This window comes from Asterias rubens, chromosome 14, assembly GCF_902459465.1.
Source record: "Asterias rubens chromosome 14, eAstRub1.3, whole genome shotgun sequence".
Classification (NCBI taxonomy): domain Eukaryota; kingdom Metazoa; phylum Echinodermata; class Asteroidea; order Forcipulatida; family Asteriidae; genus Asterias; species Asterias rubens.
Genome location: NC_047075.1, coordinates 3,490,330 through 3,515,004, shown reverse-complemented (window position 1 = coordinate 3,515,004; position 24,675 = coordinate 3,490,330). Strand labels below are relative to the sequence as shown.

The following is a 24,675-nucleotide window of genomic DNA, read 5'->3' as shown; positions in this document are numbered from 1 at the left end:
AAATTACTTCAGTCTCGAAAACTACGTTACTTCAGAGGGAGCTGTTTCTCACAATGTTTTACACTATCAACAAAGCCTTTTTGAGATATTGCGGACACAATGCTACAACACTATTAAATTTTCCAGTGTACACCCAAACCAAACAGTGCGCTCCTATATTGTCCACCATACCTCCAAAAAGGCTAATTACTCGTTACCAAGTAAGGTTTAATGCTAAAAATTATTTTGACTAATTACCAATAGTGTCCACTGCCTTTAGCATCTGTAAGAAATTAGGCCCCCTGATGTTTCGACCCTAGAGTCTTTCTCAAAGCAACCCTACCTCCATGCTCGAAGGCTAAATGAAAACACAACATTAAACAGGTACTAAGTGTAACATAAACAGAGAGAGGGAGAGGGTCAGAAAGCCCACAGGATAAAAAACAAGAGGCAAACAATGAAAAGAGAGATTTTGGGTGGAGGGAACTTCTGGGCTGGTCTTACACTAAGAAGATGGAAACACAAAGTACAATATCAAAGGTGGGAAGAAGGGAAAAAGTAATTAATTCTTAAAAGGGGAATATCTGAAAAGGTTTTTAGTCATTTTCTTCTCGGAAGGTTTATTATAAAAGAAAACATTTATAATAACTGTTTGTTACAAACTGCTAGTATTGAATCTCATAAATCTTTGCCTTAGAATAATACAGAAAGTCTCATCTCGTTTCCTCAAAAGTGGAAGAGCTAGGGGTTAACCCAAAATAGTTTGAAGTAGGGCCCTATGGTCTTATAAAATCGCAAGTCTGGATTACGTTTGGTCTCTCTACTTTTTAGGTTTAAAGACAAACTTTTAACCATTTTTAATTTACAAAAGGGTACATTGTTCACAATTACTAAACCTGGAAAATTTGGGCTCAATCGAATTTGCAAGAAAAACACCCTAGTTGCATTATTTACTTTGTGTGCTTTCAGATGTATAATTAGGCTTCAGCTGAGCAAGTATTTTATTATTAATTGAGTGAGAAACTAAAGGCCTACCTCTCTAATTACTTTAGAGGGAACCTTTTTTAATGTTTTATAGTTACACTATCAACAGCTCCTTCAAGTAAGTCACATGGCCACATGCTAATAATTATCTAGAGCATCTAGAGTAATCAGTTTATCAATAGTGCCAAGCGCATTCAAAGTATTTGCATTTGACTGGTGAAAACTAGCAAACAACCTCCAACAATTACAAAGGCGCCGCCGTGGCGGTGGTCTTTAAACACCACTAATTGAATTCCCACTGCGCCTGAGGGCGTCTGCTAATAAACAAAGTCTGGTACACTGCGTTCTGATTTATGCCGACCAACAGTGAGAGCTTACGGTACCAGTCGAAAACCTTCAGCATACATTTTCGCGCGTAATATCGAACAGGGGGCGAATTACATAACATTTCACTTTTTGGGGTTACAAAACAGTAACAGTGAGACGAAAGCATGCTCGGAATTGCCGAATTCTACAAATCCTCTCCCAAAACCATGCCGAAAACGAAGAGGGCCCCGACGGAAGTGGCAAGTGCCATTGTGACGAAGAAACGAATGGTAAGGGAAAATCGCGGTGGTATTTTGACGGAGAAAACTGAGGAGGATTGGAACTGGAATTCTCGAGTTGTTATTCCAAAGTTGAAGTTGACGGGTGTCAACCATGTGCACGGCAAGGTTGAGGGTTTTGACCAGAGATGTGGAGATATGGTAAATTGTTTGTATAAAGTCAAGCTGCTTTCGTAGTGATGTAGTTTGCTTTGTGTGGGTGTAAGTGAGTCTTTCCTGCAGCCCTGTTAGAGAGTAGTGTTTCACCGCAACTGATTTTGTTTTTCTGCTTAAACTTGACCATGCTGTGCTGTGCTGTTCTTTCTTTCTGCTGCTGTCAAAATTTGCTGCACTTTTTGTTGTGGCCATTGCTGTAATCTCTAGAAAATATAAGGTAGTAGTATGATATGAGTGATTTCGGTCATAAAAGTGGTTCTCAAATTCAGCATCTTTTCGAAAAACTAAAACTTAGGGCAACATGCTGTTGTGCTAGGCCTACTTCTATAGTTTCAAGAAGTACTGTTGTACGTGCTCGTTCTCTTCTACTACACCTAGAACTTTGAGGTCGTTCCGCTATCATCTCCGAGTGGAGACGATGGCGGAAAGAACGTACTCAAAGAACTGAGCATTTTTACAAAGAGGGATAGGACAAGTTTTCGCATGGCACCACCACTTTTTTATTCGATATGAAATAACATAGTAGGCCCCCTATCTAAGCAGAAAATTGTATTTTTTGACGATGTTTTTTGATTTCACTCAACAAAAAGGAAATACAAGCATTATGAATGTATATTGAGTAGTGGGTGGGGAATGCTTTAGGTGTACAGTACACAGGAAACTTCAGTTCTGGCTGGCTAACGGCTAGTAACGCAACGGTCGTAAAACCTTTCACCCATCAACGCTGATTTGAAAAACGTATAACGTTAAGGAGGCCCTAAATATGAGTCCCCTAGAAGTACCTCAATGAGATATCCCTTTTTGTAAAAATGAGTGAAAAGATGGTGGCGCCATGCGGAAAGTTATCCAAGGGGATAATCTCATTGAGGGAAATTAGATACTATAATATTGCATATCGAATGAAAAAGTGGTGGCGCCATACGGAAATTTTTCCTTGTTCTCTCCTGTTACAAGACTTTTTCTCCGGGTCGTTGGTTTTTCCTCCCTGTCAAATGCCTGTGGAAAGACAAAAACTTTCAGCTGTGGTTATTGGTCGTAGTGACTGGCTACCAAATATAGAAAGTGGTTTTCAAATGCCTTCGGCGCGATCGTGTCAATGTCATCATTCTTTGCAATTCAGCTTCTCAGATACGAGTAAGGATGACTAGCCTCCAAAATTATTAGTATTATTCTTATGACATACATTTGTGGGAATTTGCCTCCATGCCCCTGGTCGTTTTTGGTGCCCTTTAAAATGCTCAAGAATAATTTGTCATTTCTTCTAAAGGTGCCCTTTACTCAGGAACGAAAGAATGAAGAATCTTGTCTGCACTAAGACAGTTTCCTCTGTTTTTGTAATTAAAGAATAATAAATAATAAGTTTGGCGAACTTGTTTTCAGACTAGAAGCTCATTTGCTCCGTTGGACCAAAACAGGACAGGTATCAACGTTAAAGTAGAGAATGAAACAAAGAAGTCGGGTAGGGTTCGTTCTGTCAAAAAGGAAAAACGAGTGGACATCATGAAAAAGAAAGAAGAATCTTTTGAGGAGGAGGACCAGTTGCTTGGCAACCAAGGAAGCGATGATGAAGATTCCGATTCTGACGTAAGTTATTTTTATAACTAGCTTTTATACAACGCTTTATCTACGGTTGTTTCAAAGCGCTTACCAAAGGCAGTGGACACTATTGGTAATTACTCAAAATAATTAGTAGCATAAAACCTTACTTGGTAACGAGTAATGGGGAAAGGTTGATAGTATAAAACATTGTGAGAAACGGCTCCCTCGCAACTTCGATGAATCCCGTTGTGAGCACTTTGGGTATTTGGTTTCAGTCTCTACCTGATTTCTTGGGTTTCCCAGGAATAATTCTGGCTGTTTGTACTAAACATTAATCAACCTTTGGGAAGGACTAGGGTCGAAACGTACGGCCATTAACTTTGTTTGTGCATTTATGGGTCTTTTTGATATTACAAGCAGTTTGCAACAGCTGGTTCTATTTTCTCTGTTTACTTAATTTGTTGTTATAATATTTTGACAGGAATCTGTTGATTATGAGAAGAGGAGACTTCAGAATATCCAGGAGAACAAACGCTTCTTTGAATCCTTGGGCATTCTAAAGGTAAGGATCTGACAAAAGTAATGGGACCATGAGGGAAGCTGACCGGGTAAATATTAATTTGGTTGAACAAAGACAGATTCACTAGAGCTGGACATTGAGCCTGGGCGGCTAGTGTAGAAGTCGCGACTATTGATTGCTTAATTGAGTCGCGACTACCATTATTCAAGTACTCGATTAATCGTACAGCACAACTACAACAAAAATAGTACCGACTACCTGCTTGCTGAACCAATAGGAGACTTTCTGGGACGAAAGGTGGCTGCAGATTTACCGGGTAAAGCTGTTGTTCTCAGAATTAGCGCATGTTTAGAACTACGTAAACAATGGAAATTTACCCGGTAAGTCTGCTGCCACCTAACGTTGGAAAGTCTCCCATTGTGACGCTCACGACTATTCACAACAGCATAATGTACTTAACAAAACACAACAGACATCGGTGACACACATCCTTTCAGCACGAATTTTACTATAATGCACCTTCGAAGTTGCAACTATTTGAGGCTGTCTAGTCGAGTAGTAAATTTCACTAGTCGCCCAGGCTTAAGGGATACGTACCTGCAACCTCCTTATTAATGTAATGGCACTTGCAGGGTATTTGATGTTCATGGTACTAATACTTTCCCTGACATAATATAATTTGGCATTTTAATGCTAGTCTTTTACTGCTCAATGTACTATCTAACTACATATTGTAAAATACATAATCAACCCTGATACTTGAGTTAGATGAATCATGAACGCTTTTGATAGTAGGGGAGCTGTTGATAGTATAAAACCTATTGAGAAACAGCTCCCTCTGAAGTAACGTAGTTTTCAAAAAAAGAGGTAACTTTCTATGAATGTGATTTCAAGACATCAGATTTAGATTTTGAGGTCTCGAAATCAAGCATCTAAAAGCACAAAACTTTGTGTGGCAAGGGTGTTTTTTGTTTAATTATTATCTCGCAACTTCGACGACCGATTGAGCTCAATTTTCACAGGTGTGTTATTTTATGCATATGTTGAGATACACCAGGTAAGAAGACTGGTCTTTGACAATTACCAATAGTGTCCAGTGTCTTTAATGAACTATTGTTGCTGGTCAGTCACTGAAAAAAAAAGAGGGCTAACTCTGCACCCCCTCACAAATGTGTCTAAAATTATATGATTCTATTTTTTTTTTCAAGTTCACCCAAACTACCAAACCTTGAAATACCATTCTTGAGACGTTTTTGTCAAGGTCGTTTTTGTTTGAAATTTTGTGTTCTTTGGTATTATTGTTATCTGCAGACTAAAAGCACACTGTCTACGCCAGCTCAGAAAAAGACAGCCGTCGTCAGAGGATTGAAAAGGTGATTTTGATTGTGTGGGAACGAGATATTTTAAAGGGACATGTTACCTTGGATCAGTCGAGTTGGTCCATGAAAAGCCTTTGAAACAATTTGTTATGAAATCGATATGGTTAGAAAGATGTTTTAAAAGTAGGCTATTAATGATCAGCACAAACATGCCACGAAATGGCATGGTTTTCCTTTTACTTTGCAAACTAACCATTGGCCATTTTATGCAGTCAAAAACTTGACTCCACAAAATATCAAATAAGGACAAACCCTCCCTATTAAAGTCCGTCTTTAATATTTTTTGTGATTTTCTTATTTTAGTGAGAAGAAACCACCCGTAGTCATACAAAGACGTGCTCCATCTTTGCGAATCCGAAGACTCGACCCATCAGGGGCATCACTACCGGACATTCCGGAACAACCGAGTCTGAACTGGGTTGAAGGAAGTGATTCCTACAGACATGTAAGTCGGTCTGTCTGTCTGATTGTTTTATTGTCACCTTCCGGAACAACCGAGTCTGGACTGGGTTGAAGGAAGTGATTCTTACAGACATGTAAGTCAGTCTGTCTGTTTGTCTGTCTGATTGTTTTATTGTTACCTGTCGGAACAAGCGACTCTGGATTGGGTTGAAGGAAGTGATTCTTACAGACATGTAAGTCGGTCTGTCTGTCTGTTTGTCTGTCTGATTGTTTTATTGTTACCTGCCGGAACAACCGACTCTGGATTGGGTTGAAGGAAGTGATTCTTACAGACATGTAAGTCGGTCTGTCTGTCTGATTGTTTTATTGTTACCTGCCGGAACAACCGACTCTGGACTGGGTTGAAGGAAGTGATTCTTACAGACATGTATGTACTAGTCATTTCCGCAGTCGGTCTGTCTGTCTGATTTTTTGTTTGTTTAGATGATCTTCCATCAAAGTAACGTAGCAACTTAAAGGCAGTGGACACTATTGGTAATTACTCAAAATAATTATTAGCATAAAACCTTACTTGGTAACGAGTAATGGGGAGAGGTAGATAGTATAAAACATTGTGAGAAACGGCTCCCTCTGAAGTGACGTAGTTTTCGAGAAAGAAGTAATTTTCCACGAATATGATTTCGAGACCTCAAGTTTAGAACTTGAGGTCTCGAAATCAAGCATCTGAAATCACACAACTCTGTGTGTTTTTCCTTTCATTGTTATCTCGCAACTTCGATGACCAATTGAGCTCAAATTTTCACAGAGTGAGAAGACTTGTCTTTGACAATTACCAATAGTGTCCAGTGTCTTTAAAGTGGCCGTCTGGCCCTTCTGATGTTAGACGATATCTCACACACACAAAACTAATTGAAAATTTCCATGTACAATATTTTGTCCTTCATAGGCAAGAAAACCCTCAGGACCTCTGGAGATGAAACCGACAAACAGCGGCACAGAAGACAACGGGGAGCTTTCCTTCCCCCTCATCGAAACCGTTTCACAACTCTCAAAATCGACGTCGCCTTCGGATCGAGTCGTTTCGAAGGACCTGCTGGCCCTGACCAAGACGCTACAGGGTCTGAAACTGGCTCCGGAGCACCTGGCCAAAGTGACCAAAGACAGAATTTTCTCGGTTGCAGTCCATCCGTCCGAGACCAAGGTCATCGCCTGCGCTGGTGACAAGTGGGGACGGATCGGAGTGTGGGATGTGGTAAGTAGGTGACTAGTGAAATTTACTACTCGACTAGTTGTGCCTCATATGCTACTTTGACACTAGTTGCAACTAAATTCTAATTACCAAGATGTATTGCGGCATGATGTTTGCTGAAGGGGCAATAGTCAAATTCACTCTGAAACGATTGAAGGATTCAATCACATTCCCAACGTTAATGGAATCCCACTCTCTAATCCGCTGGGCAAGTCGAGAGAAAATATTGAGAGAACAAAAATTTCACATTTTCCAACATGTAAACATATCCTTAGATTTAGCTGTAACAACATCAGCTATTGTGTTGTTGTTTTAACAGACTTCATTTAAGAGCGAATATTTTCAAAGGTATACTTTCCCATTAATTGGTCTTAAAAACTGCATTTTAACAGGATTCCCACGATGGTAATGATGGTGTGTACCTCTTTGAACCACACTCTCGGCCCGTCTCATGTCTCCAGTTTGCCCCCAGCAATCCGTCCAAACTCTACTCTTGCAGCTACGACGGCACCATCCGATGTGGCGACTTTCAGAAAGGCAAATTCGATGAGGTATTTAATCTTCATAAGATGTGATTTTAATCGGAAATCAGGGGGGTTCAAAACCCCAGGGCTCCCCCCCCCCCCCCTTGATTGGGTGTCATGGTCGAGCAGTTTAGAGCATCAATTTTTAAGTAGTCTTCGAAGTGTGGGTTCAAATCCCAGTCATGACACTTGTGTCCTTGGGCAAGATAATATAAACGGGGTGTCGTGGCCAAGCGGATAAGAGCACTGAATTCAAGCTCTGGTGATTCTGTTCAGTGGAGTGTGGGTTCGAATCCCGGTCGTGACACTTGTGTCCCTGAGCAAGACACTTCACTATAATTGCTTCTCTCCACCCAGGGGTAAATGGGTACCTGTGAGGGCAGAGTTGGTTCTTGTGATTGATTAACTTTGATTGCGCTACATATTGGCGGCACAGGCTGTATACTCCCCCCATGGAGCTGAGATGGTTTAAGAATGATTTAAGGCCCAGTGACCAAGGGTAATATTGTTGAAGCACCATGAGCGTCACTGCGTGACGGGCCTGAGCGCTATATAAGAAGCCACTATTATTATTATTAACTTTATTATACTATGATTGCTTTTCTTCACCCAGGGGTATAAATGGGTACCTGCGAGGGAAGAGGTTGATGTACCAAAATGCCCATAGCAGCCGCAAGGGTTGACCTACCTCCATTCACATACAAAGGTCGAAGTAAAAGCCATGTACAGATATGAAATTTACCAATGAAGTACATGTATGTTAAGACACCTGAAGTATCCTAAATTGCTATCACAAAACTAAATTTCTTGTGCCATGGTTTTGTTGTTGACATTTTTACTGACAAGATTTGGTTAAAGAAATGAACAAAAAGCCACGTCTGGGCGTTTTGTGATGGTGCCTTGTTCCATTGTTTATCATCAAATTTGGCGGTCGATGACGCTACGTGAAATCCATCTATTAAATCTCTCCTTTTGTCTCTCCTTCTGTGGCTTAAGGTGTATACCACGGACGTTAACGAGGACATTTACTGCAGCCATTTTGACTTTCTAAGTCCCGATGGATGCAAGCTGCTAGTGAGTCAGAACTACTGCCGGCAGGGACACGTTCAAATAAATGACTCCAGGCTTCGTTGGTAGGTAGAAAACACCTGGAATAAATTTCATAAAACTCTTTTAAGATAGGATACTGCTTAGCAAATTTCTGTGCTAAGCAAAAAATGGGTTGGGCACAAGTCACACCAAGTTAAACTTTATCGATTTTGGCTGGTATTCTGTCCTTAGCAAGTTTCTATGCTTATCGACTTTACGAAGGCAGTGGACACTATTGGTAAATACTCAAAATAATTATTAGCTTAAAACCTGACTTGGTAACGAGTAATGGGGAGAGGTTGATAGTATACAAATATTGACTGCTTCGACTGCTATGGTTGAAACTATGACACCCGAGGTGATCCCTGGAGCGTTCTATTTTCCTGAGGCGCAGGCCGAGGGAAAGTGGAACGGTCCGGGGATCACCGAGGTGACACCCGAGGTGACACCCGAGGTGACACCCGAGGTGATCCCTGGAGCGTTCTATTTTCCTGAGGCGCAGCCGAGGGAAAATGGAACTGTCCGGGGATCACCGAGGGACACCCGAGGTGACACCCGAGGTGATCCCTGGAGCGTTCTATTTTCCTGATGCGCAGCCGAGGGAAAATGGAACAGTCCGGGGATCACCGAGGGAGTCGTAGTTTTAACCATAGCACGAGTTAAAGCAGTCAATATTTGTTTTATAACACGCCAACAGACTATTTATCATCTTCGTACACGTAACGTTCGTACGCGCGTTTCAGATACACAGATGCACAACTGATTGGGTTTGAGGTGTGTAAAAAGACGTCAGGGTACTGCACGCCTTGTGATAGTCGTCAGACTATCACACGGCAAACGGCGCACTATCACACGACCGCCGTCTAGTAAAACTAAGACATATGATGTGACAGGCTCTAAACCAATGAAAAGGCAGAATATTTGTAAGGGATGTTCATAACATAAAACATTGTAAGAAACGGCTCCCTCTGAAGTGACATAGTTTTTGAGAGAAGTCATTTTCCACGAATTTGATTGTGACACCTCAGATTTAGAATTTGAGGTCTCAAAATCAAGCATCTGAAAGCACACAACTATGTGTGAAAAAGGGTGTTTTTTTTTTCATTATTATCTCGCAACTTCGATGGCCGACATATCAAATTTTTACAGGTTTGTTATTTTATGCATATGTTGAGATACACCAAGTGAGAAGACTGGTCTTTGACAATTACCAATAGTGTCCAGGGTCTTTAAGGAGATAATATTGCTTGGCAATTTCCTGCTGAACAAAAAATTTGCAGGATACCAGTCACAAATGGAATTGTCAAATTGTATTTTATTCTTGCACATAGCTACTTTTTGTGCTTCAAACCGCTCTGTGAAATTGGGCCTTTGTTCGTTTTAACCGGAAAGCTCGCTGTATAAATTTAAATATTTATTATAACTGGGAGGGGGAGTACATTTGTTGCACACACAAACAACAATCTGACAGCTCTTTTGTTAGACTTGATGACAAGTCGTTAGGCGCTGCCTATTTGTCTGCCGTTCATGCAACAGTCACAGTGCGATTATACACATGCAACAGTCATAGGTAGCGCGTGGCTGACTCACACACACATACTGGGATCGTAGCTACACCGCGCTGTAACTACACCGCGCTTAACAATTACTGTCTTGACTTCAAAAGTACTCTTTTGTGGACAATTTGAACAATTTGTAGGGTGTTATGGCCGAGCTCTGGGAGTGTGGGTTCGAATCCCGGTCATGACACTTGTGTCCTTGAGCAAGACACTTAACTATAATTGCTTCTCTCCACCCAGGGGTAAATGTGTACCTGTGAGGGCAGAGATGGTTCTTGTGGTTGTTTTAGTCGAGTAGCGCATGTATTTGTTGCACAGGCTGTGTACTCCCCAGGGAGCTGAGATGGTTTAAGGAATGATTTAAGGCCCAGTGGCCAAGAGAAATAATGTAGGAAGCGCTTTGAGACATCCTTCGAGTGTGAAAATAGCTTTATAAAAACTGGTTATTACTGAATAAATAAGATGAAATGTTGTGGGTTTTTTTTTGCTCCTGTAGCCTCACCTCTCAAGAGGGTTACTTTCTTCAAACCCGGTCGATCAAGACGGTGCACGTTAATCCAGCCAACTCGAATCACTTTATCACTGCTGCTTCCGATGGGTAAGTATTTACTTCTCATTCATAGACGCATAGTCCGTAGATCTTAATTTCGACCGACTCATACACATACACCCCAACTCGGGCGGGCAAGTGTTCGGTGCACGCTATTGCTGCGGTGTCGTCAGTGTATGCACAAAGACAAGAGAAAATCATGTTCCTTTTCATTCTCTATGGAAACAATTTCCTTGACATGACATCATGGTATACAAATGTAGATCACTGACCACAAGTGTTTGCAACTAAATAAAAACCAAATTATTTGAAAAACGGTGCATGGCTTAGGTGAGGTTAGGGGTGATAGACGCAGAAACTGCATATATAGTCGCTAGCTTAATGCAGTACATCAGCAAGATATACATTGTCAGAATTTCAGAATTTACTTTCTGGTTAATTTGAAACAATTATCAAGAATGTAGTACGCTGTTAGATCATGCAGCCATGTGGGGGAAAATAGATTGTTGAGGAAGACATTCAATTCCCATAAAAAGAAAAAAAGGGTTATCATTTTCTTGTGGCTTTTGTGCACAAAACTGGGCACAGGTACAACGCAGCATGACGCGCGGTGCCCAGCACTTGCGCACCCGGATTGATGTAGTGTGTATTGGGATCACGGATGTGTGTACCGTCTCTGCAACTGCAGTGGGAACTTTACACAGAGCGACGGGCGATGAATAAACAACAACAATTTCCAGCTTGATTTCAAGACCAAACCATGTGTTTTCATTCTCATTCCAACTCAATAAAAGAAAAGATTGTCAAATATGTTGTTTATCCCCCCCCCCTCTCCCCAGGACTGTTGCATTATGGGATCTTCGGAACCTCAAGCAGAAAGGCCTGTGCAAGAACATCTCTTCCATTTCGTTCCATCGCTCTACGTCGTCTGCTTATTTCTCCCCTGTAACGGGACGTAAGATCATCGCAACGTCGTTGGACGACAAAATCAGGTATAAGAGATATTAAATTTGCATTGGGGATAAAGAAAATTAATTTTTACCCATACATGTGTGTTAGCACTGTATACTCAGTACTTTCCCGAGTCCTGTGAAAAAATATCACAGGCATGTTAAAATATCACAGGCATGTTACTCGGGTGGCATTCAAAACCCATGACCCTTGCAATTCTAGAGCAGGGTCTTAAATAGACTACCGAGGTTGCCGGGTAGCTAGAGGTATGTGTTGTGATATTCATTATGAGTCGCTGAGCCTCACTGAAAGTATACTTTGCTTTTACTCATACAAAGATACAGGCCTGGATGCCTCGTTTTTGAAATGGCAGGGGCACCAAGGCATTTTCTCCTTGCTAAAGGGCACCGTATGAGGAGTTTCTGCTCCAGAGCAATTCAAGGGCACCAAGGCCATGCTTGTATCATTAAAGGCACAACTTCTTCAAATACCTGCCATACTATCTATACTACCCAACATCTATAAAAAATAATAATAATAATTACAACGTTTATAGAGCACTAAATACGGATGTTTCTAAGCGTTATAAACCAGATTGACCAAACAGATGGGTTTAAGTTGAGATTTAAAAGTGTCCAACGAAGGAGCTGCTTGAATGTGGGTGGGTAGCTTGTTCCAAAGTGTTGGAGCTATGACTGAAAAGGCCCGATCACCATAGCGTGTCATGGTGCAGGGTCCCGGGGAAAGCTGGAAATGAGCGACTGAGGAAGAGCGAAGGCGTCGGGGTAGCTGATGAAAGTAAAGAAGAACGAAGAGCTATGAGGTCTTGGAGATATACAGGAGCCAAATTATGAACAGCTTTATAATAATAATAATAATAATAAGACATTTGTAAAGCGCCTAATGCAAAAGCCTCTAAGCGCATTAAAGAAACAATAAAATAAACAATTAGAGAAAGATACAAGATACAAATAGGCAAATTACAAAAAAGAAGCTTTAAACAAATGAGTTTTCAACAAGGACTTAAATCATTGTAAAGTATTAGCTTGGCGAATATGCACAGGAAGACTATTCCAAAGAAACGGTGCAGCGTAAGAAAAAGATCTGTGGCCATAAAAAATGGAAGAAGCTCTAGTAGCAGAAAGCAGTGACTGTTGAGATGATACACAAGAATTTTGAAGTGGATGCGTTGGTGAATTGGAAGCCAATGAAGAGAGCGAATGATGGGTGTTATGTGTTCTGATTCTTATATTTATATGTCATACGGTGTGAAGGAAAAAAATGTCTGGAAAATAAGTTTCGACCCGACCCCCGTGGGTCTAAGAGAACTCAATCTGCGGTTTTTTAACAAAGTAATTGCTGGAGATAACGATTCGGAAAATTCTCCACAAAAACTCCAGTCAAATTTTAGGAATTAATCACCAAACTTTGAGCTGTTGGGCGCATGGCCATTTTAAGATTTGCGTTGTATGCCATTTTGTTTATGTTGCAAACCTTTGTACCGTGCATGGTTTTAAAAATTTTGCACAGGATAGCTCAGGACCAAACTTTTCTTTTCTTTTCCCGTTTCCAAAGATTTCTGACCGTGGCTGAGAGTGGTAAGATGGAAGTCCAAACATCTATAAGGTAAGTTTTTTTATCGTTAGGGTTTTTTTATTGCACTGGCTGCCCATCGCAAACAGAATTGACTTCAAACTTTGTCTACATGTCTTCAAATCCCTTCCTCACCAGTCACCATCATACATATCTGGAAGTGTCGTGGCCGAGCGGTTAAGAGCACCGCATTCAAACTCTGGTGTTTCTGATCAGCAGAGTGTGGGTTCGAATCCCCAGCCGTGACACTTGTGTCCTTAAGCAAGACACATAAACATTGCTTCGTCCTTCGGATGGGACGTAAAGCCGTTGGTCCCATGTGTTGTGTAACGCATCTAAAAGAACCCAGTGCACTTTTCGAAAAGAGAAGGGGTTCGCCCCAGTGTTCCTGGCTGTGGCTGCTGAATGCGCCGTAGCACCTTGTAAACCCTTATAAGGTGCTAAATAATTGGGTCTCAAAATTCATCACTGCAATAATCTATCTTTCCGAAAGTTTGTATATACTCAGCGCCTTGAGTACCTTGTTTGGTAGATACGTGCGCTATATAAGACTTTGATATTATTATATTATATATGACACGCTACTTCCATATGCCCCACCGCGTTCCCTGAGCTCTTTCTCGGAGAACCTCTTGGCCGAACACGCACGGTCTCTAGAGCTGGTTCTTGTGCTTTTTCTGCTGCTGCTCCAAATCGATGTAACTCATTACCATCACATCTTCGTCATGCAACTTCACATAAACAATTCAAGAAACTATTAAAGACTCGCTTATACAGAAATAGCTCAGGCATGTGAGACTTCCTCTTTTCAGCTGATTTCCTCTTTTTTGGTTTTGATTTTCCTGTTTTTTTTTCTTCCCATTCTGTGTACAAAAGGATAGGAATATTATCTTTTCCTGTTTTTTTTTCTTCCCATTCTGTGTACAAAAGGATAGGAATATTATCTTTTCCTGTTTTTTTCTTGCCTGGTATTCTCTTGTCCTGTTTTTTTGTGTGGGTAGTAACTCGCATGCCTGATAGCTGGCTGTTTTATTTCACTTTACATTGGAACATCTTGAGTTTGGACTTCCTTGTTGCATTTAGGCACTTTGTAACCTTGGGAAAAAAGCGCCTCATATAAATGCCGATATGTATGTATGTATGTATGTATGTATGTGTCGTGGCTAGATTTCACCAGGGCCCAATTTCTCAATGCTGTTAGAAAGCATTTGGTGATAATCGCGATATATCGCAATATCGATTAAATATCGCGATGTATTTGCTAGCTGAGACATCTTGCACCCCATAGGTTTGGAGTAAAACCAGAAGAATAGGTCATTAGAACACCTCTCTTAAGCTATGACTGTCTCTTCTACAACTTTCACTTGGAGTTTGAAGACTGATGATGTCAAATTTCATTAATCGCGATTATATCGAATATTGCGATATATTGTCGGCGATATATCGTGAATAAAATAAATCGATATCGCCCAAGCTTAATGTGCAGTGAGTTTTGTATCTGTTGGTTTTTTAATGATTTATATTGTAATGTGAACTTTGTACATCATTGATTGTATCTATGGTTATTATCGGTTTTCTCGGTCAATTTCGGCAAATGAGCAGCCAGTTAAACCACCAAGCTTTTCTATTTCGCCCGAAATCGAATGCTACTAAAAAGGGTCATTCAATTTCGTTTTATGATTAGTCAAATGTAATGTTGCGTCATTCGATTTAACAAAATAATCATTCAATGGAACAATTCAAAGCAGAGCAGCATTCAAATTCACAGACGCTTCTTGAGGCGTGTGTCACGAAAAAGAATGGCGATACGTTAAATTGAACAGAGTGCTAAAGGAGTTTGACATGGCTCAAAACGAAATTGAATAGCCGAATTCTGAATTTGAAACGCAGTAACAACTGGAGTAGGCAAAACAGCTTCAATTCGAACGCATGAAAATGAAATTGGCTGCTCATTTTCTGAATTTGACCGGGAAAACCTATACTATACCTAAGTTAACAGTAATGTGGAGTTCACGCACCTTTTTTGTCTATAGATAGGGTTTGATTTATATTTTGCTTATTTTTACTGGTGTACTTTTCTTTGGCATTTTTACTATGAGTGTTATGTGCCCTCAAACAGGCTGGTTCTGGAGAGTGCAATATAAATTCAATTAAATTGTTATTCCCAGGTCAAAATTCCAGTTGAACCTAGTTAACTGGGGTCAACTGGTTCAACTGGATAGTGACCAAACTCTTCCATTTTCCATATGAACCAACTGGTTTGGACTAGGTTTAACCGTGTTCAACTAGGTTGAAATTATAAACCAGTTGGTTTCTGTCCATTTTCCATATTAAACCAACTGGTTTTAACTGTGTTTAACTAGTTTGTCAACTGGTTTTCAACTAGTTCCAGTTAAACCCAGTTTAACTAGGTTCAACTGGAATTTTGACCTGGGTTGTTATTTTTAAACAGAGATGCACAACCCTTATAACTAGTGACATGTTTCTATTTGTTCTACCCCTGTGTAGTCATGATAATCACACAGGACGCTGGTTGTCTAATTTCCGCTCTGTGTGGTACCCTGGACGGGAAGATGCAGTGATCATCGGAAGTATGTTGAGACCACGAAGGGTGAGTTGGTAGACCATCTTGATTCTTTCCTATTCAATGCAGTGTGACCAAACCCAAGTTGGAAGGACAAATAATAATCTGGTTCCTTTTTGTACAATGAATATTAGCATCCATGACTGTTGGGTGATACAGAGAGTCTGACCAAAACACTTCATTTTTAACTTCTTCCAGACTGGCGCATTTGAATGTTATCAGTAAAGCGCGCCTTATAAATGCTGTTTATAATAGTGCCTATGCTAATGTTTTATTCTTAATGTTGGTGCACCTTAACAAGAGTCATATTTCAGGTAATAAAACTGAGGATATCTCATGTGAACTTGTAGCTCCCAAGCCTGAGGAAACCTGTAAACAAGGGTGCTTGCTCTGGAACCAGAAACACCAGGGTTAACCCCTACTCTTTCACTGTAGCTCCCAAGCCTGAGGAAACCTGTAAACAAGGGTGCTTGCTCTGGAACCAGAAACACCAGGGTTAACCCCTACTCTTTCACTGTAGCTCGCAAGCCTGAGGAAACCTGTAAACAAGGGTGCTTGCTCTGGAACCAGAAACACCATGGTTAACCCCTACTCTTTCACTGTAGCTCGCAAGCCTGAGGAAACCTGTAAACAAGGGTGCTTGCTATGTGAACCAGAAACACAAGGGTTAACCCCTACTCTTTCACTGTAGCTCGCAAGCCTGAGGAAACCTGTAAACAAGGGTGCTTGCTATGTGAACCAGAAACACAAGGGTTAATCCCTACTCTTTCACTGTAGCTTACAAGCCTGAGGAAACCTGTAAACAAGGGTGCTTGCTATGTGAACCAGAAACACAAGGGTTAACCCCTACTCTTTCACTGTAGCTCGCAAGCCTGATGAAACCTGTAAACAAGGGTGCTTGCTATGTGAACCAGAAACACAAGGGTTAACCCCTACTCTTTCACTGTAGCTTACAAGCCTGAGGAAACTTTTAAACAAGGGTGCTTGCTATGTGAACCAGAAACACCAGGGTTAACCCCTACTCTTTCACTGTAGCTCGCAAGCCTGAGGAAACCTGTAAACAAGGGTGCTTGCTATGTGAACCAGAAACACAAGGGTTAACCCCTACTCTTTCACTGTAGCTTACAAGCCTGAGGAAACTTTTAAACAAGGGTGCTTGCTATGTGAACCAGAAACACCAGGGTTAACCCCTACTCTTTCACTGTAGCTCGCAAGCCTGAGGAAACCTGTAAACAAGGGTGCTTGCTATGTGAACCAGAAACACCGGGGTTAACCCCTACTCTTTCACTGTAGCTTGCAAGCCTGAGGAAACTTTTAAACAAGGGTGCTTGCTATGTGAACCAGAAACACCAGGGTTAACCCCTACTCTTTCACTGTAGCTCGCAAGCCTGAGGAAACTTTTAAACAAGGGTGCTTGCTATGTGAACCAGAAACACCAGGGTTAACCCCTACTCTTTCACTGTAGCTCGCAAGCCTGAGGAAACCTGTAAACAAGGGTGCTTGCTATGTGAACCAGAAACACCAGGGTTAACCCCTACTCTTTCACTGTAGCTCGCAAGCCTGAGGAAACTTTTAAACAAGGGTGCTTGCTATGTGAACCAGAAACACCAGGGTTAACCCCTACTCTTTCACTGTAGCTCGCAAGCCTGAGGAAACTTTTAAACAAGGGTGCTTGCTATGTGAACCAGAAACACCAGGGTTAACCCCTACTCGTTCACTGTAGCTCGCAAGCCTGAGGAAACCTGTAAACAAGGGTGCTTGCTATGTGAACCAGAAACACAAGGGTTAACCCCTACTCTTTCACTGTAGCTCGCAATCCTGAGGAAACCTGTAAACAATGGTGCTTGCTATGTGAACCAGAAACACCAGGGTTAACCCCTACTCTTTCACTGTAGCTCGCAATCCTGAGGAAACCTGTAAACAATGGTGCTTGCTATGTGAACCAGAAACACCAGGGTTAACCCCTACTCTTTCACTGTAGCTCGCAATCCTGAGGAAACCTGTAAACAATGGTGCTTGCTATGTGAACCAGAAACACAAGGGTTAACCCCTACTCTTTCACTGTAGCTTGCAAGCCTGAGGAAACCTGTAAACAATGGTGCTTGCTATGTGAACCAGAAACACAAGGGTTAACCCCTACTCTTTCACTGTAGCTTGCAAGCCTGAGGAAACCTGTAAACAAGGGTGCTTGCTATGTGAACCAGAAACACTGGGGTTAACCCCTACTCTTTCACTGTAGCTCGCAAGCCTGAGGAAACCTGTAAACAAGGGTGCTTGCTATGTGAACCAGAAACACCAGGGTTAACCCCTACTCTTTCACTGTAGCTTACAAGCCTGAGGAAACCTGTAAACAAGGGTGCTTGCTATTTGAACCAGAAACACCATGGTTAACCCCTACTCTTTCACTGTAGCTCGCAAGCCTGAGGAAACCTGTAAACAAGGGTGCTTGCTATGTGAACCAGAAACACCAGGGTTAATCCCTACTCTTTCACTGTAGCTTACAAGCCTGAGGAAACCTTTTAAACAAGGGTGCTTCCTATGTGAACCAGAAACACAAGGGTTAACCCCTACTCTTTCACTGTAGCTCGCAAGCCTGAGGAAACCTGTAAACAAGGGTGCTTGCTATGTGAACCAGAAACACAAGGGTTAACCCTACTCTTTCACTGTAGCTTACAAGCCTGAGGAAACCTGTAAACAATGGGTGCTTGCCTATGTGAACCAGAAACACAAGGGTTAACCCCTACTCTTTCACTGTAGCTCGCAAGCCTGAGGAAACCTGTAAACAAGGGTGCTTGCTATGTGAACCAGAAACACAAGGGTTAACCCCTACTCTTTCACTGTAGCTCTCAAGCCTGAGGAAACTGTAAACAAGGGTGCTTGCTATGTGAACCAGAAACACCAGGGTTAACCCCTACTCTTTCACTGTAGCTCGCAAGCCTGAGGAAACCTGTAAACAAGGGTGCTTGCTATGTGAACCAGAAACACAAGGGTTAACCCCTACTCTTTCACTGTAGCTTACAAGCCTGAGGAAACCTTTTAAACAAGGGTGCTTGCTATGTGAACCAGAAACACCAGGGTTAACCCCTACTCTTTCACTGTAGCTCGCAAGCCTGAGGAAACCTGTAAACAAGGGTGCTTGCTATGTGAACCAGAAACACCGGGGTTAACCCCCTACTCTTTCACTGTAGCTTGCAAGCCTGAGGAAACTTTTAAACAAGGGGTGCTTGCTATGTGAACCAGAAACACCAGGGTTAACCCCTACTCTTTCACTGTAGCTCGCAAGCCTGAGGAAACTTTTAAACAAGGGTGCTTGCTATGTGAACCAGAAACACCAGGGTTAACCCCTACTCTTTCACTGTAGCTCGCAAGCCTGAGGAAACCTGTAAACAAGGGTGCTTGCTATGTGAACCAGAAACACCAGGGTTAACCCCTACTCTTTCACTGTAGCTCGCAAGCCTGAGGAAACTTTTAAACAAGGGTGCTTGCTATGTGAACCAGAAACACCAGGGTTAACCCCTACTCTTTCACTGTAGCTCGCAAGCCTGAGGAAACTTTTAAACAAGGGTGCTTGCTATGTGAACCAGAAACACCAGGGTTAACCCCTACTCGTTCACTGTAGCTCGCAAGCCTGAGGAAACCTGTAAACAAGGGTGCTTGCTATGTGAACCAGAAACACAAGGGTTAACCCCTACTCTTTCACTGTAGCTCGCAATCCTGAGGAAACCTGTAAACAATGGTGCTTGCTATGTGAACCAGAAACACCAGGGTTAACCCCTACTCTTTCACTGTAGCTCGCAATCCTGAGGAAACCTGTAAACAATGGTGCTTGCTATGTGAACCAGAAACACCAGGGTTAACCCCTACTCTTTCACTGTAGCTCGCAATCCTGAGGAAACCTGTAAACAATGGTGCTTGCTATGTGAACCAGAAACACAAGGGTTAACCCCTACTCTTTCACTGTAGCTTGCAAGCCTGAGGAAACCTGTAAACAATGGTGCTTGCTATGTGAACCAGAAACACAAGGGTTAACCCCTACTCTTTCACTGTAGCTTGCAAGCCTGAGGAAACCTGTAAACAAGGGTGCTTGCTATGTGAACCAGAAACACTGGGGTTAACCCCTACTCTTTCACTGTAGCTCGCAAGCCTGAGGAAACCTGTAAACAAGGGTGCTTGCTATGTGAACCAGAAACACCAGGGTTAACCCCTACTCTTTCACTGTAGCTTACAAGCCTGAGGAAACCTGTAAACAAGGGTGCTTGCTATTTGAACCAGAAACACCATGGTTAACCCCTACTCTTTCACTGTAGCTCGCAAGCCTGAGGAAACCTGTAAACAAGGGTGCTTGCTATGTGAACCAGAAACACCAGGGTTAATCCCTACTCTTTCACTGTAGCTTACAAGCCTGAGGAAACTTTTAAACAAGGGTGCTTCCTATGTGAACCAGAAACACAAGGGTTAACCCCTACTCTTTCACTGTAGCTCGCAAGCCTGATGAAACCTGTAAACAAGGGTGCTTGCTATGTGAACCAGAAACACCAGGGTTAACCCCTACTCTTTCACTGTAGCTTACAAGCCTGAGGAAACTTTTAAACAATGGTGCTTCCTATGTGAACCAGAAACACAAGGGTTAACCCCTACTCTTTCACTGTAGCTCGCAAGCCTGAGGAAACCTGTAAACAAGGGTGCTTGCTATGTGAACCAGAAACACAAGGGTTAACCCCTACTCTTTCACTGTAGCTCGCAAGCCTGAGGAAACCTGTAAACAAGGGTGCTTGCTATGTGAACCAGAAACACCAGGGTTAACCCCTACTCTTTCACTGTAGCTCGCAAGCCTGAGGAAACCTGTAAACAAGGGTGCTTGCTATGTGAACCAGAAACACAAGGGTTAACCCCTACTCTTTCACTGTAGCTTACAAGCCTGAGGAAACCTGTAAACAAGGGTGCTTGCTATGTGAACCAGAAACACCAGGGTTAACCCCTACTCTTTCACTGTAGCTTACAAGCCTGAGGAAACTTTTAAACAAGGGTGCTTTCTATGTGAACCAGAAACACAAGGGTTAACCCCTACTCTTTCACTGTAGCTCGCAAGCCTGAGGAAACCTGTAAACAAGGGTGCTTGCTATGTGAACCAGAAACACAAGGGTTAACCCCTACTCTTTCACTGTAGCTCGCAAGCCTGAGGAAACCTGTAAACAAGGGTGCTTGCTCTGGAACCAGAAACACCAGGGTTAACCCCTACTCTTTCACTGTAGCTCGCAAGCCTGAGGAAACCTGTAAACAAGGGTGCTTGCTCTGGAACCAGAAACACAAGGGTTAACCCCTACTCTTTCACTGTAGCTCGCAAGCCTGAGGAAACCTGTAAACAAGGGTGCTTGCTCTGGAACCAGAAACACAAGGGTTAACCCCTACTCTTTCACTGTAGCTCGCAAGCCTGAGGAAACCTGTAAACAAGGGTGCTTGCTCTGGAACCAGAGACACCAGGGTTAATCCCTACTCTTTCACTGTAGCTCCCAAGCCAGAGGAAACCTGTAAACAAGGGTGCTTGCTATGTGAACCAGAAACACCACGGTTAACCCCTACTCTTTCACTGTAGCTTACAAGCCTGAGGAAACCTGTAGACAAGGGTGCTTGCTATGTGAACCAGAAACACAAGGGTTAACCCCTACTCTTTCACTGTAGCTTACAAGCCTGAGGAAACCTGTAAACAAGGGTGCTTGCTATGTGAACCAGAAACACAAGGGTTAACCCCTACTCTTTCACTGTAGCTCGCAAGCCTGAGGAAACTTTTAAACAAGGGTGCTTGCTATGTGAACCAGAAACACCGGGGTTAACCCCTACTCTTTCACTGTAGCTTGCAAGCCTGATGAAACCTGTAACCAAGGGTGCTTGCTATGTGAACCAGAAACACCATGGTTAACCCCTACTCTTTCACTGTAGCTCGCAAGCCTGATGAAACCTGTAACCAAGGGTGCTTGCTATGTGAACCAGAAACACTGGGATCAACCCCCTACTCTTCCATGATAAGTGCCCCGAAACGCCTTGGTGCAAGTTTGAGTGCACACGTTAGTCGACCCATGGTTTACCAACGAACATGCGCAGTGGTGTATTCACTCGAACGACTCGTTTAGAAGCCTAGTCAACCATCGGTACCACGGTATTCAACACTCACTGGTTCCCTTTTGCGCTTTATGCACACTAGCATGGTGCTGGTTCTAAATGGTCGACAACGGTAGTCAGCCAATGGTTGACCCGCCTGGGTTCAAGTCAAAATACATGTAGTCAACCTTTGCATAGCGCACTTGCTGTTGTTTCAGGCAAAATTGCATTAAAGCCATTGGACACTTTCTGAACAGAACAAAAATTTAAAGTTCACAGATTTACAAATAACTTACAGGGTTAACAGAAGGTAATGGTGAAAGACTTCCCTTGAAATATTATGCCATGAAATGCTTTACTTTTCGAGAAAACATTAAAACAGTTCTCGATATCGAGAATAACGGATTTATTTTAATCACATGTCATGACACGGCGAAACGTGCGGAAACCAAGGGTGGGTTTTCCCGTTATTTTCTCCCGACTCAGATGACCGATTGAGCCTAAATTTTCACAGGTTTGTTATTTTATATATAAGTTGTGATACACGAAGTGTGGGCCTTTTGGACAATACTGTTTACCGATGTTGTGCGATTGCTCAAAAGAAATTCTTGCTTCGTTGTTTTATTTTTAGATCCAAGTGTATGGAGAGGGAGGAACGTTGCTGCACACGTTGATGGACGAGGAATCTCTTGGGTCGGTCTGCTCCATCAACGCCTGTCACCCAACGAGGGACATCATTGTCGGGGGAAACTCCAGCGGAAAACTTCATGTCTTCATGTAACAAAAAAAAAAAAAAAAAAAGACCCAATGTTTTGGGGTGTTTTGTTGTTTTTTAGACAAAAGAGAAGAGAGAATTGCTTCACGTCTTCAAGTAAAGGACCAAAGAAGAAAAGACCCAATGTGTTGGGTGTTTTGTGTTTTTTAGACAACCGAGAAGAGGGAATAGAATTTCCAGCTGAAAACTTCATATCTTCCGGTAAAGGACCGAAGAAGAAAATACCCAATATTTTGGCGATGTTTTTTTTAGACCAAAGAGAACGTGATGTCTTGAAATTAATACCAAAGATTCATTTTTTGTTTGAAAGTTGTAAATGCAAGAGAACTTGTTTGGTTCAGAGCTGTGTGTGGCATTTGGTGCTCGATATTTGGGGCATGGTGGTAACCCCCCCCCCCCCCCTATTGTGTTTAATTGGTGAAGTTCGCGCAATGATTATCAAGGGGTTGTTTAGTGACCTACGTAGGTAATGCGCACATAAGTTGAAGTCAACGGCAGCGGAACACTTTTAAAAGTGTGGGGGGGGGGGTTTCCTATGTCAGTCAGAGTATGTGTTTTTCAAACATCATGCATGCACACAGGTTTTAAGTTGCCGGTCGCCCTGAGATGACAAGACAAGAGTCGTTCGTACTTGAAGTACTTGAAGTACGAACGACTCTTGTCTTGTCATCAAGACAAGAGTCGTTCGTACTTGAAGTACGAACGACTCTTGTCTTGTCATCTCAGGGCGACTGGCAACTTAACGCCTGCTAACATTTTGTTATAACTGGTCCATTCTGCACTGTGCTGTTAAACTGGCTGTTGGTAACAAGCGATGCGATCACGTCTTGAAGGCTGGTTCCAAATAGCTGACCGTTGACTAGAGGGAGTTCAAACTATGGTCAACGATAGTCCTTGCGCGAACTTAGCCATTGTGTGTTTGAAATCTCAGGAAATGATTAAAGGATCTTGATTAGGGGGGGTGGGGGGAAGGTACTTCAGTTCAAGAGGAAAATAGTGTGTTAAACTATGGGAACATGGGGGGGGGGGTTGAACTCCTTGCCCCCCCCCCAATGTCAGGTACATGTATGGTACATGTATCGTGTATTGAAAGAGTTGTAAATTTGAAGCCCATTTTGATCCAAATGAACGCTTCTGCGTAGATGGGTTGTCAGAATTCTCCTGCACATTGGGTTTATTGGGTTGTGCTGTTTTTGGACCCAAAATGGCTCTATTAGGCAACCGCGTGACCAGAGAAAACGGGTATTTTGAGCATGCTTTTGATAATGTCCAGAGATGCACATTGTTGCTTTCCCCAAGTACTGTGGAGAAAAGAGATAGAGAAAGCGTCTTTCTTATGTATAGTTATAAACAAACCTTGTATTTATGTAAAAAGCCAAGAAGCTGCCATTTTTATTGGACATAACAAAGCCGGCAAGCTTTCTGTATATAGAAGAAGGGGGGTTCTCTGAAAGTGTACAGAGCTTATCAATTAGGTTGTTGACATTCCAATATCGTAACCACGGAACTGGGTATTTAGAAGAACATTACAGATTTGCTATTAAAAACTCTGGTGTTGAGGAGATTGTTTTGTCTAGCAAAGTTTGTTGGGAAACAAAAGATGATAAGGATATAAAAATGCCAAACTGCTAATCAAGAACACAAAATTCACTGTATGGTAAAGTCAATTTCAACTTGGGGAGTAGGGAAGGTACACGTTTGGTAATTACTCAAAACAAATATTAAATATCAAAACTGACTTGACAAAGAGCATTGGAGAGCTGTTGATAGTATAAAACATTGTGGGAAACGACTCCCTCTGAAGAAACGTAGTTTTTGAGAAAGATGCATTTTCTCACTAAACTAATAAAAGACTTCTAGCTAGAAGTCTTTAATTCCTATCTAAAAGCACACAAATTCGTCCAACAAGGGTGTTTTTTCTTTCATCATTTTCTCGCAACTTCGATGACCGATTGAGCCCAAATTTTCACAGGCTTGTTATTTTATGCTTATGATGGGATACACCAAGTGAGAAGACTGGTCTTTGACAATTATCAAACGTGCCCAGTGCCTTTAAAGGCACTGCTAGAGTAGACACTTTTAGTAATTACACAAAATAATTTTTAGCATAAAACCTTACTTGGTAACGGGCAATGTAGAGG

At 42.1% G+C, this 24,675-nt stretch overlaps 1 protein-coding gene across 2 annotated transcripts; it reads left to right on the top strand.

Annotated features, from left to right (window-relative positions):
• Positions 1-1,356: 1,356 nt before the first annotated feature.
• On the top strand, positions 1,357-23,104 carry LOC117299390 (WD repeat-containing protein 76-like). Of its 2 annotated transcripts, none has more exons than XM_033782929.1 (13): positions 1,357-1,559; positions 3,105-3,308; positions 3,745-3,825; positions 5,095-5,156; positions 5,466-5,607; positions 6,511-6,816; positions 7,206-7,364; positions 8,334-8,470; positions 10,482-10,583; positions 11,375-11,527; positions 13,062-13,112; positions 15,588-15,690; positions 22,391-23,104. In XM_033782929.1, the coding sequence occupies exons 1-13, from the start codon at positions 1,455-1,457 to the stop codon at positions 22,538-22,540; spliced, it is 1,755 nt and encodes a 584-aa protein (XP_033638820.1). In that variant the 5' UTR covers positions 1,357-1,454; the 3' UTR covers positions 22,541-23,104. The 2 variants fall into 2 exon arrangements, with proteins under 2 accessions (XP_033638820.1, XP_033638821.1); XM_033782930.1 differs by lacking the exon at positions 1,357-1,559 and adding an exon at positions 1,572-1,709.
• Positions 23,105-24,675: the final 1,571 nt, after the last annotated feature.